Below are 19,900 nucleotides of genomic sequence, written 5' to 3'. Positions count from 1 at the left end.
CAAACACCATTTCTTCATGATAATAGAGAATTCTTAGAATCCAAACAAATTTTTTGGTGCGTGATTTTTTTTTTCAAAAAGTATTGTGTGAAAAGGATTGTATTGTAACATTTGTAGACATAGATTTATTTTACTGAAAATTTTATTTGATCACATTTATCTGTAGATATAACATATCAAAACTTTACAAATAAATTCTTGTAAACACTGGGAAGTGTACTTAGACGCAGTAAAGGATCCAGACAACCTGCTAAGCAGAGATGGTACACACAAGTGATATGACAGGAGCCCACTGAGTTAGTATCCACAGGCTGCTGAAATAAAGAAAAAGAAAGAAAGAAACACAATGTATTAGGTGACTAAAATATCAGAAATGTATTTCTCCACATTTCTGGAGTTCTGGTATCCAAGTCCACGGTACCAGTGGGACTGGTTGCTGTTGAGGACTATCTCCCTACATCCTGATGTACGCTTCTTCACTTTATCCTGTCACGGCTTTCCCACTGCTTACAAATGCGGCTTTCTTACTTTTTAGATCATAGGTTCTTAGAGATAGAAAGATGGCACAGACATGGCAACTTTAGTTCTATCCATACAGTCCACATAACAGATATGTGTTTGCATTTTTTTTGCTTGTAATACCAGTGCTGGAGAGGAGGAAAAACGTCATGTGGATTTATGGAGCTCAATGGCCAATCAGACTTCACACACACTATCCATCAAATGCAGGTGTCACTTATTCAAACACAAATTTGTTTTATTTCTTTAATTTTTGAAATCTCTGTCTCCAAATTGGCTCACTTAAAGAGTTAGGGAGCCAAGATTCAAATGGAGATAGGCGCATGCTTTGTATGCTACAGAAATATAAAAAATATATGAGCTAAAAGTTGGAAGATTGTGATAATTTTCCCAAAGCAAACAGCAATAACTCCATGTAAACTGAAGAAAGCACAAATGCAGAGTAAACCTTCCTCAATATGTTCTTTTAGTACACATTTTCATGTCACTCAAATCTGCTGAGTGTTTTTTTTTTTTTGAGACAGGGAGAAATAAAATGAAATTGGGTGAGTAGGAAGATTCAGAGATTCATGGAGGAGTTGAGGAAAGGAAGAATAATATCAAAATATATCATATGAAAAAAATTAAAATAAAATATCCACTGGATATGGTTTTCAGTCTATTAATTAGGTCAATTCTATTGATTTCCAGAGTAAATACCACAATGCATTCTTTTAAGACTCCCCTATTCATTTATTTTTGAAATCAGCCCTTTGTTGGATATGGATTTACTGAAAATATTTTCATATTCTGTTGGCTGCCCTTTTGTCTTATTGCAACTGTCCTTTGCCTTCCAGAACCTTTTCAGTTTCATGAGGTCCCATTTATTTATTTTCAATCTCATTGTCTGTGCTACTGATTTTCTATTCATGTAGTTGTCTCCTGTGCCAATGTGTTCAAGGCTACTTTCTACTTTCTTTTCTATTAGGTTCACTGTACCTGTATTTTTGTTGAGATCTTTAACACAGTTGGATTTGATGATAAATATGGATCTATTTGTACTCTTCTACATGGTGATAACCAGTATTTCCAGCACCATTTGCTGGAGTTGCTTTCTTTTGTCCATTGTAGAATTTGGTCTTCTTTGTCAAAAATCTGGTGTGCATACGTGTGTGGATTTATGCTTGGGTCTCTGATTTGATTCTATTGATCTACCTGTCGGTTGTTATGCCAATACCATCGTGTTTTTATTACTATTCTGCAGTATAGCTTCAGGTGAGGAAGAGTGATATCTATGGCAGCTCTTTTATTGTATGAGATTGTTTTAGTTATCCTGGTTTCTTTTTATTAAAAAAAATAGTAATCTAATTAAAAAGAAAGCATGTATAGACATAAACAGAGAATTCTCAACAGAAACACTTAAAGATATGTTCAAGATCCTTAGCCATCAGGGAAATGCAAATAAAAATGACTCTGACAATCTATCCTACAGCTGTCATAATGACTAAGATCGAAAACATTAATGGCAGTTTTTGCTGGAGAGGATGTATAGCAAAGAGAACACACCTCCATTTCTGATGGGAGTGCAAACTTGTGCAGTCACTTTATAAAGTAATATTGTGGTTTCTCAGAAAATTGGAAATCAATCTACTTCAAGACCCAGCTATACCTTTCTTGGACATATACCCAAAGTATGCTCAATAATTCCACAAGGACACTTGCTCAACTACATTGATACCAGCTTTATTCATGGTAGACAAAACCTGGAAACAGCTTATATATCCCTCAAACAAATATTGGATAAAGAATATGTGCTATATCTATACAATGGAGTGTTACACAGGCATTGAAATAATGACATTGTGAAATTTGAAGGCAAGTGGTTGGAACTAGAAAACAACCAAACTGAACGAGGTAACCCAGAACCAGAAAGGTGGTATGTTCTCAGTCAATAGATATTAGCTGTAAAGTATAACTATGGTGCAACTCACAGACCATGAGAGACCAGGTAACAAGGAGGGCACAAAAAGGGATGCATGGATATCCTTTGAAAGGGGAAATTGAAGTGATCTCCTGAGTGGGGATGGGAGCCTGAGGTATCAGGTGAAGGGGTGAATGGAGGAGAGGAGTGTTGAAAGAGATTACTGGAAAGGGAGGAGGCATTACAGGATCAAGTAGAAACCTGATGCAAGGGAAGCCCTACAAATCTACAATAATAACCCCAGCTAAGATTACTAGTAATAGTTGATACGTAGTATGAACTGGCCACCTCTTCTGATCAGATTAGTGACTACCCTAGTTTTCGTTAAAGAGCTTTCATTCACTAACTGTTGGAAACAGATGCAAGATTTACAGCCAAACATGACAAGCTAGGGTATTCTGCTGAAGAGAGGGAGGAAGGATTGTAGGAGCCAGAGGTGTCAAGAATATCACAAAAATACCTACAGAAACAGCTAACTTGTCTCAGAGGAACTCATACAATCTGACCAACATTTAGGAAGCCTACACAGGACTGAACTAGGCCCTCTACATTTGGAACAGTTGTGTAGTTTGATCTGCTTGTGGGACTCCTAACAATGGAAGCAAGGGCTGTCCTTAAGCTTCGGCTACCTCTTAGGAACCCATTCCGAATAATGCATTGCCTTGTCCAGCCTTAGTACAAGGGGAGGGGATTAGTTTTTCTGCAACTTGAGAATCAATACTTTGATGATATCCATGGGAAGCCTGTCACTTTCCTTAACAGAAATAGAGGAGGAGGAATTGCTTGAGCGGGGGTAAGAAGAAAGGACATAACATGAGTAAATGAATTAATTTGAAATAAAAAAACCTCTCCTATTCAGATTCTGATGTCATTTTTATGTATTACGAGAATTAAGATGGTGATAATTTAATAGCTGCTGTATCCTCAGTAATCCTATGTTTGTGCTTGAATTGTTAAAGGGCTACTCTGTTTTGTGAAGGAAATTTTGACATAGGTAATTAAGAGAAGACAGTAATGTTGCTCACAGTTTGAGGTTTCCTTCCACTGAGGGATGGCGGGGGAACAGGGAACACCTGATTCAATAGCATCAGCAGACAGTTCTGAATTTTTCTGCCCAGCCACGCTTGTCCCTTTTATTCTGTTTAGAATTCCAGCCCTTGGGTGGGACCGTTGGACTAGCCAGCAACCACTTTTAACAACCTTAATCTAAAAACTCCCTCACAGATATACAAAGATTTGTTTTGATGGCAGTTCCAGATCCTTCCAGCTGAGAATCAAAATGAACTTTCAGTAAAGAAATATATCTCCCTGTACTATTTTGTGGCAAAGTTGTAAAGTCAGCCTGGTTGTCTCTTATTCAAATTAGCCAAACAAGCTTTTCATCACTTTTCTTGGCTGAAGGTTTTACCATAAATGCTTTTTTATTGTTGTGATGAAGGGCTATACAGGTAATTTCTATATTATTCAGTCTTTAATGACATGTTTTGTAAAAATGTGTTCGTGGTTCATGGTCTTTAATTCTATTTAAAAGCCTAACATAATTCATTAAACCTTGTTACATATTTACTTTCTGTATTGCGTCAGTGTTCTTGCTTCTCTTGCCTTGATAACTTCACAATTCATTTTTTGTTCTATGCCTTTTTCATGCTGTCTGTCTGTGTGTCTGTGTGTCTGTCTGTCTGTCTCTCTCTCTGTATGTCTGTGTATACAATTTGTAAACATAATAAACTTAGAATTTGCATTAGCTTCGGTGAATATATTGCTTCTGTTTTTGTTATTTTTCTTTCTGTGTACTTTGCATTTATCTTCCTTTCCTTTTTAAGGATGCTGTTTTCTTTCTCAGTTTGTGGTTATGCTTAATTTCAATTTTATATATCGTTTGTTAATTATATTAAATGTTTTCCAATTAGCAAATATTTTAATAACATTTTTCCAGTTCACTATTTTTTCTATTTTAGTAAATGTTCTGTACACTTAAAAAATAGACATAGAAATGTATATCCCATTTGTATTCATAATGGTTGCTATCTGTACTTATTCATACATATGACCCACTTTTTATAACTATGTTTTTGAAGTTTTCTATATCCTTTTTCTAAATGTTATTGAAATTTGCATATGAATGTGCATATTTCTACTTTCATTTTTTACCATTGTAGTTGACATTTTGAAGCAATATCTTCTTTATTTAAATTCCATTCACCTCAGGTCCAAACAGTAAGAATATTTCATGAGTTTGTTTAGCAATAAGAGGTACAAAATAAAACATTATTTCAATTCTCTTTTCTCCTGCTTACACTTTGTTATGTCTTTGTGCTCTCTAATTTGCATTTCTATACCCTCAAGTACTATGGTCACATAAACAGTATTCACTAACTACAAGAAGATTTTCATCATCTTATATTTCCATTGCTTATATTTCAGGTTTATTTTGAAAATGCCTTTGATGTCTCTGACGTTATTGCTGTGACTTATGTATTAATATAATTCCATTGAAAGATTCAAGGGTATATAAAAGTCTTGCTGTGGTTTCTTGTAGGAAGGATTTTAAAATAAACATCTAGAAATTTTATATTGAAATTTAAACTGATACATAAATATTGATATTCCCCACAACAGAAAGATTCTGTCGATGGGTCAGAGTATCAATTCAATTCACAAATTAAAAATATAATTTATAAATAGAAATACACAAAAAGGTAAAGGGAAAAGAAAATGAGCAAAATAAAATAAAAATAGAATATAAGTAAAAGGAATATATAAAGATATTTTGTAATGTGGAATGAAATTTTAAAATATTGTATGCTTTTAAAGTATAATAGAAAAATGTTAATAGCCATTATTATTATTATAACTACATAAATTTTGAAGGAAATATATTTTGCTGTAGAAATAAATTGGAAAATAATAATCATTTATTGATAACTCAGAGAAAACAAAAAATATTTTCTTTACTACCACAATAACATTTATCGATGATATTTATATGAGAAATAAATTCATGGCATTTATATTGTTTCATATAAAATTAAAGTTCTCATAGAAATTGTGCTTTTGTCATCTACACATGTATATAAATATGTTACATGATTGTATATTAACTAATAAATAAAATATAAAGTGAATAAAAACCTGTAATAAGAACAGCATTTTATAATACTGTATAAGTTGAAGTCATATATTTTTATTATTTGATTAATATTAAGATTTCAATCTCAAAATGTCATTTTTATCTCCAAATGAAACTAAATATCAAGTATTGTTTTATATGTTTGCCTTAAGTTTACTTGAACAATAAAAATGTATTTTGACTGTACTATAACAATCAGTTTTAATGGCCATGAAAAAATTGTGTGTTATTAGATGTTGAATATCAACTTTTTAAATTATTTATTTATTTAGGAATGGCAAACTCATTGAAGAAAATGAAAAATACATTTTAAAAGGCAGTAATACAGAGCTGACGGTCAGAAATATAATCAACAAAGATGGTGGGTCTTATGTCTGCAAAGCCACAAATAAGGCAGGAGAAGATGAAAAGCAGGCTTTCCTTCAAGTCTTTGGTAAGTGTTACAATGCTGTGGCTATAATGTAGTATTCATTAAGAGGAAAGGAAGTCAGAACCAATCTTTGCTCTGCTATTGGATGGAAACTCTAAACTTTCCATATATTAAAGACCGTTTCTTCATCTCAACAACAAAGATTAAATAATAAAATTTTTGACAGAATTATCTTAAGAAGTACATGGAATAATATGTAAAATTCATTAGGATATTGACAGATGCTGAAAAGAGAATTTGTTTTCTTTTTACCCAATGAGCTATATAATATATATCTCTGATTATTTATCTTAATAAATTATTGAAAGGAATGTTTTGGAATTAATTTTGTATTTAATAACTTCAAAATTTCTCATGTATAAGGCTTGAATTTATAAACACTTCCCTAGCTATAGCCGGTGTCTTACCATCTTCAAAAAATACTATATAAGAATAATTCATATTGATCAAGAGACATATTGCTCTCCTGAAGCAACTTTCTGAGCATATAGATTAGTAACAAAATACTGATTTTACTTCATTATCTTGCCAACTACGGAGAAAATTGCTCAAAAACTGTGGCAAGTCATGTTAAACAAGTTTTACAAAAGGCCCGGGCTCTGTTTCTAGTACCCACAAGGTACCTCACTACTGTTTGTAACATCAGTTCCTGGTTATCTGATCCCTCCATCTGGCCTCACTGGGTACAACCTGGGTGTGGTATACAGATATGCACCCACAGGAAACCACCAATACACATAAATTAAATGAAAATATCTCTGCTTTATAAAAGTAAATACATTACTCAAATTTTGTGAATTTTAACTAACTATACATATGCTATAATCAAATTATTTTATACTAAAACCTATACAAAGGAAAAATGTGAAATACATGGTTAAGAAAAGCATATGCTTATTCTTTTGACTGTAAATATTTTTCTTACTTTGAATACAAGATGAATAATGAAACTTTCTGCCATCTGCTGTCTGTAATTTTAGCTGCTGTGTGGAAGCACTTACTGAATGGCAGAGACCTTCATAAGATCTATATTCCTGCAGGATGATGGGAAATTATGAAGAAAATTGATGAAAACATAAAATTTGAATAACAGCACATTCCCAGAATAATGTGGGATAAGATTAGTCAAGTAGCATTGAATAAAGACTGCCATTTTGGTCTGTGGGGTTTTTCAGTTTCGAATTCAGGTCATGATAAAATGAAGCTACAGGAGTCTTCAATGACAAAAACAAAAACCAGCGTAGGAAGTCCCTATGGAGCAGGGGGGAACACATGGGTTTGAAACTTTTAGAATTATAGGAAATCCTTACTTTATTCTAAACCTATTTCTCTTTTAAAATATTAACTCTGACACTGGTCAACCTAAGTAAAGATTCCTCAGTGTAAAGTAAATATTTAGAAATATAACAGTGAATGAAAACCAAACCAAAATAAATCAACCAAACAGACAAGCAAAAACCACCTTTAGCTTCTTCTGTCTTTCCTGTTCTTCCAACACATTTTATTTATTTATTTATTTATTTTGACTTGGCTTGGTTTTAATTTCTCCAAAATTTTCTTTTCATGGGGGGCACTGCAATGCTGAATGGCAAAGATGGAGGAACTGAGAAGTGAGCAGTATTGGAGTGCATGATGTGAATTTCAAAAATTCAGTAAAGATATTATATTTAAGACAAAAGAAAACAAATGATAGGGAAATGCCTCGCCATCATTTCTTCTTTTGTTAGGTTGCCAGCACATGAGAGTAAAGAGACGTATTAGGATTGCTGAAACATGAAATGATGTATAAAACATACATCTCATCATTCCTGTGATCTTGAAGACCACTGATTAAATCTGTGTTTATTTTGAAAGATAAAATATATCTACAAAAGTTAAAAGGAATAAATGTAAAATATGTTAAAACTTTATATGTAACATTCCTGATATAAGGGATCTTATTTCTGATATTAAGACAGACTTTATTTTATTTCTTAGTTAATTATAATGATAGTGTTTTTTCCTAAAGTTATATGTACTGTCAAGATACACCTGAATTTTTTGATCTTATCTATTTTATTTTGCTAAATAAGTAAGAAACAAAAAAGAAAGAGAAAGAAAGGAAAGAAAAAAACGGAAGCTAGGAGAGAGTGAGAAAGAAAGGCTATGTTTTAATTAAGTCTTCTTTTGCTATGAGGAAACACCATAACTAAATCATAGGTCCCACTCTATTATAGAGGTCATGAGCTCAAAGCAGAAACCAAGAGGCACTAACTAAAACAGTAAGCGTGGAAGATGGAAGTAGAAGCAGTTAATTTGCTTGCTATGTGTTCTTTTATCTACAAGCCAGGACAACATGCCTTGGGTGACCCCACCCACAGTGAGAATGTTCCTCCCATAGTCACCATCAATCAAAAAGATGCTCCTCAGGCTTGTCCACAGGTCAGTCTTGTGAAAGCAACTAAGGGCCTGTCTTCTCGGGTGACACTAGTTTGTGTCAAGTTGATAAAATCAAAGCAAAAAAAAAAAAACCAGCAGCAACAAAAACAAAACAAAACCACCACATAAATTAACCAGGGCACACAGGTAACACAAAGTCCACATCTTAAAAAACATGGTGCTATTATGTAAATTGTGAAGGTAGGTATATTTTATTATAAAGAAAATGTAGTATCAATACACTTAATATTGTGTTCTACAGGGTTATAGTTGTGAAGAACTAGATTAATGTTTACAGTACTTTTTCTCATTCTGTGACCATTTAATCCAGTTCCTCATGTTGTGGTGACATCCCATAAAATTCTTTTTCTTTTTATTTCATAACTGTAACTTTGTGCTGCCGTGAATCATAATGCAATATGCAGGATATCTGATATGCAACCCCAGTGAAAGGGCTGTTCACTCCCCACACCAACAAAGGCCTATGACTCACAGGTTGAGAAACACTGATCTAAAGCTATGTTAAAGTTAATTACATTCCTAGTTAGTCACTTGTAATTGCATGCAGAAAATGTTTCAACATCTCTTTTTGTCATGGAAAATTTCATAATTATTTCTAACTCTACACTTTAGATATCAAATAATTTGTAATCATTTGTCTACTTTGTTGAGCTCATTAAAAGTTAAAATGCAAGAAATGACTAAGGAGATGCTATAAGTGTGTTTGTGTTTACACTAAATTGGCAAAAATTTGAAAGGAATTATGTTTTATATTGATTTATAAGGATCTGCAGTAATTATTATAATAAAAATAGGTAAACTTTATTACCTAGAATTTACCCATTCTTATTTGCATTTTTTGGTATTTTTAGAAAGTAAGTTGTAACTGCTGTGGAGTTAGTCATCTCATACCACTTCAGTATGTAGTTTGATCTAATATGGAATTTTCATTGTGAATAGTAACCTTTTGGGTCTAATATCAATTGAGTAATATGTACAATTTTTACAGTACAGCCGCATATATTACAACTTCAGAATGAGACGACATCTGAGAATGGCCATGTCACACTCATCTGTGAGGCGGAAGGCGAGCCCATTCCAGAAATCACCTGGAAACGAGCAGCGGATGGAGCCACATTTTCTGAAGGTGATAAGGTAATACTGCTGTTTCTAGAGGGAACAACACAGAAGTAGACAACTTACCAACTTATACAAACTAAATAAATGACTTACTTTATTAAAGCTACTGTAAAGTCAGTTTAAAAAAATGATTGTACAGGAGAAAACCAAGTCAATTACTGTCACCTAAAATGTACTTTATAGATTACAAAATGCTAGGTTATTAATATTACTTTTAAAGTGACTTTCATTAGTTTTTTTGGTATACACTGAATCCCCAAATATCATAGTGATAGCTTACATTCAATCTTCTCTGTACACATAAAGTCATTAAAAATTGTGGAAATCATTTAGCCATTACTTTTCAAAAATGTTTTTGAGCATACGCTTCTGAATTCATTTAATGAAATCTCTAACAAAAAGGTATCAGGACAAACAGATGCAGCATTTTGATGAGCTTTCACGATAAAGGACTGAGGTTATATGGAGTTTAAGTATTACCGTGTACGCATGAGTTTCTGTTATTGCTAATTTTCAGAATCACTCATATTATAATTTAACTATACACAGGAAACAGAGAAATGATGTAGAATAGAAAAACAGAGGAACGGGTAATGGCATTACTGGAATTGGTATTTAACATCTCTAAAAATATTTTGGTGGCATTTTATGTATCGAACTAATTTAAATGAACACATATAATATTTATGTGTGTGTGTGTGTATAATAAAATTAATGAAAGCACTTTGGCTTACTAATGTGATAATAGGAAAATTAGTAATTACTTAGTCTACAATACGCTTCCTGTCCTTTCACTTGACCATGCTGTATTCAACAGCATATTATACTCATAATTTAAAAGGAAGTCAGTTCAATTCTTTTCTCATTTGAAAGAATGTGTTGACATTTTTCCTTTATCCTCTTGATGACATTTTTAACAGTATATAACTCCTTAGAAAATAATTATGTACATTCACTAGGTTTGTTTTATATTTTCAATTAAAAATAAAAGTATAAATTGTTAATGGTCACCATGATCTTTCAGAAGCATGGAGACTTTTCCTTAAAAATTTTCTATCTCAAAAAACATAGGGATTGGTATGGAAGAGGTAGGAAATCTAAAATGCACTAATGTCCACATTAGTGAAAACATAATCAGATAATCTAAAATGGTAATAAATTGTTTCAGTTTACCATATTTCCCTGAATGAGTCAAGTAATTACATTCATACCATCACCCTTCTCAGGAGTTTCTGTATATACCAAATTCGATGATTTCTTATTGTTTTTCTAGCTAACAATTATTCTTTTCTCCATGTTGTCTCACTCTCTCTTTTCACTGAGACTCTCATATGCACATGCAGAACATGAGGTGTGTATTATATTGGTTATTTAATCAGTAAAGTAACATCAAGTAAACAGGGACATCTGATGTTTATTCTAACTGCTATGCTCCAAGCTGTTTCAAATCTGCCGCACAGAATTTTTTTCATAGTAGCTGTGGAAAGAAATTTCTTGTTTTTTTTTTTAATTTGATAAACACTATTACTATTGAAGAAAACCTTCCTTAAAGCTTAACTTGGAGTCAAAAAAATAAAATGTAAAAATGTAATTTTTCATACAAATTCATACAATAGACAAAGAAATTAAACTAATTTCTATCATGATATTTCTAACACTATTTTAAGCATTCTAACATATTATCTATGTATCAGTATGTCTCTTTCCTGAAATTTTCCCTAATTTCCTCAACAGAAAATACACAAATTGAATAATTGAAATGATCTTTTAGGAAGGCAGGCCATTATTTTTAAATTCCATTTCTGCCAGATAAATGAGCTCAGCTTTGCCAATAGCATTTGAATTATTAAATGAAAATATTTACATGCTTACAGAAATCATCATACTATGTATTAAATTCCTAGTTTAATAACAAAGTGAAAAGTACATTGTCTCATGTCAATAATTTTTGTTGCAAATCTTATGCCAAGTGAATTTTGATTACTAATGGTCTTTATAAAGTGTAATACCTATGACCTGATTGAAAATTCAATTTTATTGGTTGAACTGAGACTGTATCATTTTAGTTCTGGAAATTAACATGACATTGAATTTTCTAGGAGAATCACTAGGAGATATTTTAATAATTCAGATTCTATATTCTCAACCTTGAAGTTAATTCAATATTTTTTGTTCACAACTGTGGAATATTTAATATATTCATTTGGGGCCATCTAAGTATGAATTGAAGACACGCTTTGGAAATAGACTTTAGGTTCCTGGCTCTTTATCAAGATTAAATTCAAGAACTAATTGTTTGAATAGGAAGATGTTATTAATAATACTGTGTAAGACCCTGATTGGGACTTGGAAAAAAACAACATTGAGTAGCCACTATGACCAGTGCAATCAAGGGCTTTATGAAACTGAAAATCCATATCTGTGTTTTAGGATCCACACTAATATATTTTCCAACAACATGAAGAGGTAGTCATTCTTAAAAATATTTAAAAAGATTATATGAAGTAACAGTTTCTTGCTTGTCTGTTTTATACTTGTGGTATAAGACATAATATGCTCCTAGTAGAGATATAGTAGTCCATGAATTCTTGTTGCATGTAATTGAGTGTATTTTCACTGCACTCCAATGTTACATAAAGCTTTCAAAGAGTTCTTGGTAGCAGAATTTTTTTTTTCAAACTTCACGTATGGGAAAAAAATCCACAGTTTCTAGCAACGGATGAGAACTTGAAGAATGGGTGTTGGAGTAAAAATACTTGAGTTGCAAGCATAAAAACCTAAGTTTTATTTATTTCCATAGCCCATGTAAAAAAGTATTGAATGTGGTTGTCTATGTCAGTAGCCCCAGTCTATTTATTCTACAGTGTTTGACAGGCAGAAACAAGTATAAAATGCTTCTATTTTGTGTAATACCCAGTAATATATCAACTCACTTCTTACATCCTAAAATAAGAGTTGAATAATCAAAGATAGATATTTAAAAGAGTTTCTTCTTTTGTAATAAACTTAAAAAGTTTGTGAATGTGTTTGCTGTGTATATTTTCATCTTATGGATTTTTTAGGGCCTGCCAGCCAGGTCCCATAAAATCATTCATGGAAGCTTATTCTTAGTTAGGAATGTTTGGCCTTAGCTTGACTTGTTTCTTGCCAGTTTTTCTTAACTTAAATTATTGCTACGACTGTTTGCCTCCGGATTTCACCTTTTCTTTCTTCCGTATATCTTACCTTTCCTCTTACTCTGTGGCTGCCTGGCAGCTTGGTGCCTCGCCTCTAGAGTCCAACTCCCCTTGTTCTCTTGTGGCGCCTTCTCATTTCTCCTATTTGTACTCTCTGCCTGACAGCCCCGCCTATCCTGCCATTCTTTGGCTTTCAGCTCTTTGTTAGACCATCATGTATTTTAGACAGATAATGAATCACTACTTCATAGATCAACAAATACAACATAAATAAAAGAAGACATCTTTATATCGTTAAACAGATGTCCCATACACAAACAGAAGAAACACACCTTATAATAATATTACCCAACATATGTTAATAACCCAGTAAACTTGATGATAAAAGCATTTTAGAAATCCCTGACCACATAGTATCATAATTTTAAGCTGTCTTACTTTCTAGACAAGAATCTATTTATAACTATGTCTTAGTTAAGGTTTCCTATTGACATAAGGAGACATCATGACTACAGAAACTCTCATAAAGAAAACATTTAATTTGTGTGGCTCCTTTATAGTTTCAGAGGTTCAGTCCATTATATTCATGGCAGGATGCAAGGTGGCATGCAGGTAGACATGGTGCTGGCTAGATCTTAGTTTGGAGGCAACAGAAAGTCACTTGAGATGCTGGACGTATAAACCTTAAAGCCTGCCCCACAGTGACACACTTACTACAACAAAAACATAAACACTCTAACAAAGCCACATCTTGTAATAATACTACCCCTAAGAGATTACGGGGGACAATTGCATTCAAACTAGCACATTCTGCTCAAGGGCCACCACAAGCTTGTAACAATATCATAAAGCAAAATCATTTATTTCGACTTATAAAGTTCCCATGGTTTATCACAGTCTCAACAATGATTAAAAGTCCAAAGTTCAAAGTCTCTAAAGAGATTTACGCAGTCTTTTAATTGTAATCATTGTAAAACTGAAAATGAGAAAGTAGGCCACAAGCTTCTAATACACAATGGCACAGGATATACATTTCCATTCCAAAACTTAGGGAAGGGAACATAGCTAGGAAATACGGAACTAAAGTGTGACCTAAAACCAGCTAGGCAAACCTCAAGCACTTCATCTCTGTGTCTAATGTCAAAAACCCTTCAGCACTCCCAGTCCTTTCAGCTCTGTTAACTGCAACAAACTTCTTTCTCCTGGGCTGGAGTCACTCTCTTTTAGCAGCTCTCTTAGGCTTGTGTCCCATGACTCTGGCATCTCCAACAGCTTGGGTAATCCAAGAGAATCCAGGCTACAATTTTACAGCTTCAAGCAATGGCCGTTTACTAATCCTCCATTCATGGAAACTCCTGACACATGCCTGGCTTTAGAAAGTTTCTTTAGGCTCTGAGGCAAATTCCATAACCTGCTTCTTCTATCTTTAATTCTAAAGTCAGAATCACGTGGCCAAGGCAACCAAGTTCTGCTGCTGACTGGAGCTGGAACATGGTCCCCTCCTTCAATTACAACTTCACCAGTTTTATACACTTTACTTTTTAATCCTTTACAGCCTAACCTTGGCTCTTCTGAAACTTGCTCTATAGACTAGGCTTGGCTCAGACTTATTGATCAGCCAGTTTCTGCTGTTCCACTGCTGGGGAATAAAGGTGTGCCCAACCACACCCAACTCTAAACTTTTTTTCAGTTCCTTTCCACAGTTTGGAGACTGGCCCTGAGGTCACCATTCAATCCCTTTACTTCATTTTTTTATTCTCTCCTTGAATTCAGGACTTGTTCCATTTTACTTCCTGGTGCTCATTTTTTCTCAAAATTCCCATTTTATAATTTTCCCTGTTAAACTTGCTTCTTTTTATTATAAATATTAAGTAGAGTTACTACTAATATCACACAACAGAATTTATACAAGCTGTTTTGAGATTTCCTCTACCATTGGAATTAATCCAAAATCTTTCTTCAGCCTCGGGTAGACTGAAAAAGCACAAAAAGCAACCACTGTCTTCAGCAACATAGCATAAGAACTGCCTCGAGGCAGCATACTAACATTCTTCCTCATCAATTCATGTTCAGCACCATTGTCTTCCAAGTTCCTACTAGTATGGTTCATTAATTAACATTTAAGAATTTTATTGCTTTCCAAACTCAAAGTACTAAAGTCCAAATTTCTTCACCAAAAGCATAGTCAAACCTATCACAATACCTCAGCCCCTGGTATAAGCTTCTGTTTTAGTCTGAGTGACCTATTGCTGTGAAAAGACACCATGAATTCAGCAACTCTTATAAAGCCGGGTGGTGGTGACACACGCCTTTAATCCCAGCACTAGGGAGGCAGAGGCAGGCGGATCCCTGTAAGTTCGAGACCAGCTTGGTCTACAAGAGCTAGTTCCAGGACAGGCTCCAAAGCTACAGAGAATTCCTGTCTCGAAAGAAAAAAAAAAAAAAAGAATAAGAAGAAAGAAAACATTTAATTCGGGTGGCTTGCTTATATTTACGAAGATTCAGTCCATTATCATCATGGCATGGTAGCATTCCAGCAGGCATGATGGTGATTGCTGGCCATATCTAGGCTTGTAGGCAATAGGAAGTTGACTGAGACACTGGGCAGTATCCAGATCACAGGTAACCTCAAAGCCTTCCCCCACAGTGACAGACTTCCTGCAACAAGGCCACACACATTCCACCAAAGCCACTCCTACTACTAATGCCACTCCTATGAGATTATGGGTACCAATTACAACTGATACTTTACAGCAATGAGAAAACCATTTTCCTTCAATGTCGCTGGGCTTGCTTATCAACAAATCTCCAGGACAGGCCCCATCACAATGAGCGGTATCCCAACACAAAGTGGGATCTATGACTTTTTGGTGGCAGAGGTTTTGTTTAGTTTAGATCTGTTTTATTGGTGTTTTTCCTGTTCTGATGTGTGTGTGTGTGTGTGTGTGTGTGTGTGTGTGTGTATTTGTGTATTTTTACATGAGGAAGAAAGAGAAAATATAAAATTGGGTGGGAGGAATTTGGCGTGGGGGCACATTTGAATTAAAATATTTTAAATTGAAAGCATTTTTAAATTAAAAATAGATAAAAAAAGAGACCCCAAACTCCCATGACTGAAAGACATTTTCTTTAGCTCATGATTTTTTTTGGATCACGAATTAGTATATAGTTTATACTGTGTAATTTATTTACTTGTTATTGCTATAATTGATGAAATTTCCATTAAATTATTTTTATTAGCCTCATTATACTTAAAGTTTTTTTTTGAATTTTTAACTGTACATTTTGTATAAAAATTAGTAACTCTGGATTATCTATCTAAAGTATTTAATATAGTATTTAAATATGTACAGCTTAAGCCAAGACAGAAAATACTGTTATAATATACAAAAGAGCAATATATTAAAATCTTCTGAATTGTCTCATACCCATTGAACAATCTAATTTCTTAGATTGCAAGTAATTCCATATTAAAAAGAGTCATGATCCTTTCAAAAGATTGGTGTGAGCAATGTGTAAATTTATGTCTAAAGTGCTTGTCAGTGATCCAAATAGATACTAGTTACTCAAATTTCTGCTTAACACTATTAATTATTTTGAATAAATTCTTCTATCAAGCATTCTTATTGCTGTCCAAGACAGGTTATTAATAAAGACACAGATTTTCATCCATAATGATTGGAAGACATTGAAAATATCAGAGAAAGTAGGCTTTTTCTGCGACTTTCCATTTTAATACTTACTTGATGTATGACTTTTACATTCATTTTCTGTTTTTTGACTCCATTTTAAGGACTACAAGCAAGAAATAAGATCATTTATAAAATACTTCACATTCAAACTGATTAATATATTCAAAGTGTTTTTTATAGAACATTTGGGATTATGCAGCCTTTTCATTAGTACACATATTTTCATTCTGTAATAAATGTAGATCATTAAAAATGAAAATAATGATGTTTATAACATGCCAGTGATGCTACCAGAAATGATATGTACTCCTCCTTGCAATGAATGCTGTGTACAACAGTCTTCATTCTTACTGGATACTAACTGTACTCCAAAACATAATTCTGAAGATGTTTACAAAACTCTCTACCTATATCAAACCCTTAATCTAATAGTTACTTGCCATATTAAAATTTCTTATCTTCAGAAGATATATCATATCCTCTTAACAGCCAGATTTGTCAGAAGCATGTGTACTGATCAGTTCCTCTCCATCTCATGTTTGACCTCAGTCTATCAAGGCAGCACTTTGGAAGATACAGGTATAAAGAGAAACAAGAATGAAGATAACTTCAGGCAACTCTGAAGTTCTCTAGGATGTCTCTCTCCTCTTTCAAGACAGGAAATCAGAATCAAAAGTTTCATGGATCTTTGAAAACATTGTCTTTCAGTTTCCATGTCCAGGAAGCCATACATTTGTCTTCCTTAAGCCCACCCCACATCTCTCATCACTCAGCAGTAGCTATTTATTGGGTCGTATAGACCATGGAGGCTTAGGCAAACAGCATGCAGTGCTGTACATTCTCCTTCAAAAATTATGCAAGATTAAGATTTTCTGATTTTTCATGAGAGAAAATCAGCATTCTTTTTGATATTTTCATAAGAATAAGTTATTTGTCAGCATTAGTATTAAAACAAAAATAAATTTTTAAGGTGATTTTTTTTCTTTTTTCTTTTTGCCTCTAGAGTTTGTGTTACATGTAAACATAGTGGCAAGCAGTCCCAAGCTTGTGAATGGATTATTCTCTGAACTAATTATAAGTTACTCATTACACTTCTGGAGGATAGAGTTTCCTATGTGCCATTTACCTACTCTTAGGATACAGAATCTGTTATTATTTTAGTCCTGCCTTTTATGTCTTATTAGTAAGTTATATGCTTATCTTCACTAGAAATTCATCCTATTTTGCACAAAGAAATATAGAAGGGAAAACTAGTAAACTATTGCTAGCACATGGTAGTATTTATCGAAGTCCAGTTATTTGGCATACCTCTGTTTTATATTCAAGTGCTTTTCCTGACACTAATTTGAAAATTTGAATTATTTTTCTCTGTTTAATTTTAATCATAAAACTATTTAAAAATCAAAATTTACAATGTTGTGCCTACCATCATATTTATTAAATAATAAAAACTATAAAAAACAAACATTAACTTAAAAGGTTGTGTTAGATTAATGTGGTATAGATGCGATTTAAGGAATTTTTTTAAATACTTCAGGAGGAATTTTAGAACCACAGTCCTATTGTGACAAGTACTTCTAGATTAGGTTGATATGAGAGAACTTACTTTAGCTCTGGTGGCACCTGGCGATATGCTTAAGTTCCAGAGAAGAAAGCAGAGAAAAGGGGGCAGAGTCATTGCTGCAGGTTTACTTAGTGTGGGTGCAGCTTAATGATCCAGCAGCAAACATTTCCATGCTATGAAAACTGTAGTAACCGAACAGTTAGCAAAAAATAAAATAAAATAAATTAAAATATTTTCCTATGATTTGCTTTGTCAGATATTTTGTTCAAGCAACAGGAAAAGCAACTGGTATAACAATATACTTTATAAAAACAACCCAATGTTTTTCATATAGAAATATCAGCATTATATTTTATTAATTAGTTAAAGGTTTTCATTTATTTTACATACATGCAGTGGCTGCTTCTTTGTTTCATGCTGTCCAGACCCCAAAATATATACTCAAAAACAATATCATTTGCAATATTGCAATATTGTTTGGCCAATAGCTTAATTGTATTTCTTACTAACTCTTATATCTTAAACTATCCCTTCTCCATTACTCTGTGTATCACCACATGGCTGTGGATTACCAGCACACCAGCATCTCTCTCTCTCTCCCTCTCTCTCTCTCTATACATATAGAGAATATTGCCAGGCTGGAATATACATATTTATATTAATCCATTATTATATTTAATATTATATTTAATCCATTGGCTGAAAACAACTTCTTTAATAATTAACCAATAAAAGCAACACATATATAGAAGGACCTCCCAAACCAGACCTCTGCTTCCCCTTCTTCTTTCCCTCATGCCTCTTGCTTCCCTTTTATCCCACCAATCATGCCTCCTTCATCTCTGTCTCCTTTTGGAAAGGGGCAGGCCTCCCATGTTCCACAGTAAAGCAAAGTACAGCATATCAAATTCTGATGGGTTAAATTCTTCTCTCTGTATCTTGCTGGGCAAGGCAACTTAGTATGGAAAATAGGTTCACAAAATCCACTTCAAGCTCCAAGGGAAGGTCCTGATCCCATTACTAGTAGTCAAACAAAAAGACCAAGCTACAAAATTGTCACACACAAGCACAGGTTCCAGAGTTGTCAGTCCAGAGTCCTTGAGCAGCCATGAGCCCAGGTTAGCTGTCTCTGTGGTTTTGCCAAAGTGATTGTCACCTATCTGGCTCTGTCCAGTAATTGGCTCTGAAACAACCCTATCTTAAAATATATTTTGCCTTACTGTATTTTGTAAGCAAAATAAAGATTTTGTCTAGCATACCAACAATATTTCAATTAGGACACAGCCCATTCTCACACATTGTCTGTGAGCTTTCTCTCTGAATTGTAATGGGTACATTAGTAAACAAATCATTCACAACTCATTGTGATTGACATTCATTGAATTATATAACTTTAATAAGATTGAACCTGAAAGTGATATCCTCACTTTTGATGATAAACATGAACATCCAATTTCAAACACATTATTTTTATTAAGTAAAAATTACTAGCTGTGGTCTGAGCTATGATTACTTTCAAAATGTATCATTAAACTGTATTTTATTGTGTTTACATATCTTCAAAGGATGTTTCTTTCCATGTAAAACGAAACAACTGTATGTTTATTTTCATGTTCACTGAGTATGAGTCAACCTTATTTTAATACTTAAACCATTTTTTGATATGTATAATCTAGGTTTTCCTGTGTATTTTCTATTTTTTTTCCGTTAGACTTGTTTATTCAAGTATCCGAAAACACTCTTTCCACTTCCTCCCCTCCTCCCAATACCCTCCTGCTCCCCTCACTCCCCCCACTCCCTCTCCTCCTCCCTCACCATTCCCAAGAGCAGTCAGGGTTTCCTGCCCTGTGGGAAATCCAAGTTCCTTCCCC

The 19,900-nt window shown here is 33.6% G+C and overlaps 1 protein-coding gene across 2 annotated transcripts in view; it reads left to right on the top strand.

Annotated features, from left to right (window-relative positions):
• Ncam2 (neural cell adhesion molecule 2) overlaps nucleotides 1–19,900 on the top strand; it is a 409,212-nt gene that overhangs the window by 238,296 nt on the left and 151,016 nt on the right. For both annotated transcript variants that reach the window (XM_048422798.3, XM_085685717.2), the window contains exons 7-8: nucleotides 5,882–6,042; nucleotides 9,467–9,612. In XM_048422798.3, coding sequence (XP_048278755.2) covers nucleotides 5,882–6,042; nucleotides 9,467–9,612 — 307 coding nt within the window. The remainder of the gene's footprint in view (nucleotides 1–5,881; nucleotides 6,043–9,466; nucleotides 9,613–19,900) is intronic.

This window comes from Myodes glareolus, chromosome 2 (genome assembly GCF_982192425.1).
Source record: "Myodes glareolus chromosome 2, mMyoGla1.1, whole genome shotgun sequence".
NCBI classification, from domain to species: Eukaryota; Metazoa; Chordata; class Mammalia; order Rodentia; family Cricetidae; genus Myodes; species Myodes glareolus.
Note: the sequence above shows the minus strand (reverse complement) of the source record. Positions and strands in the feature narration are given on the sequence as shown.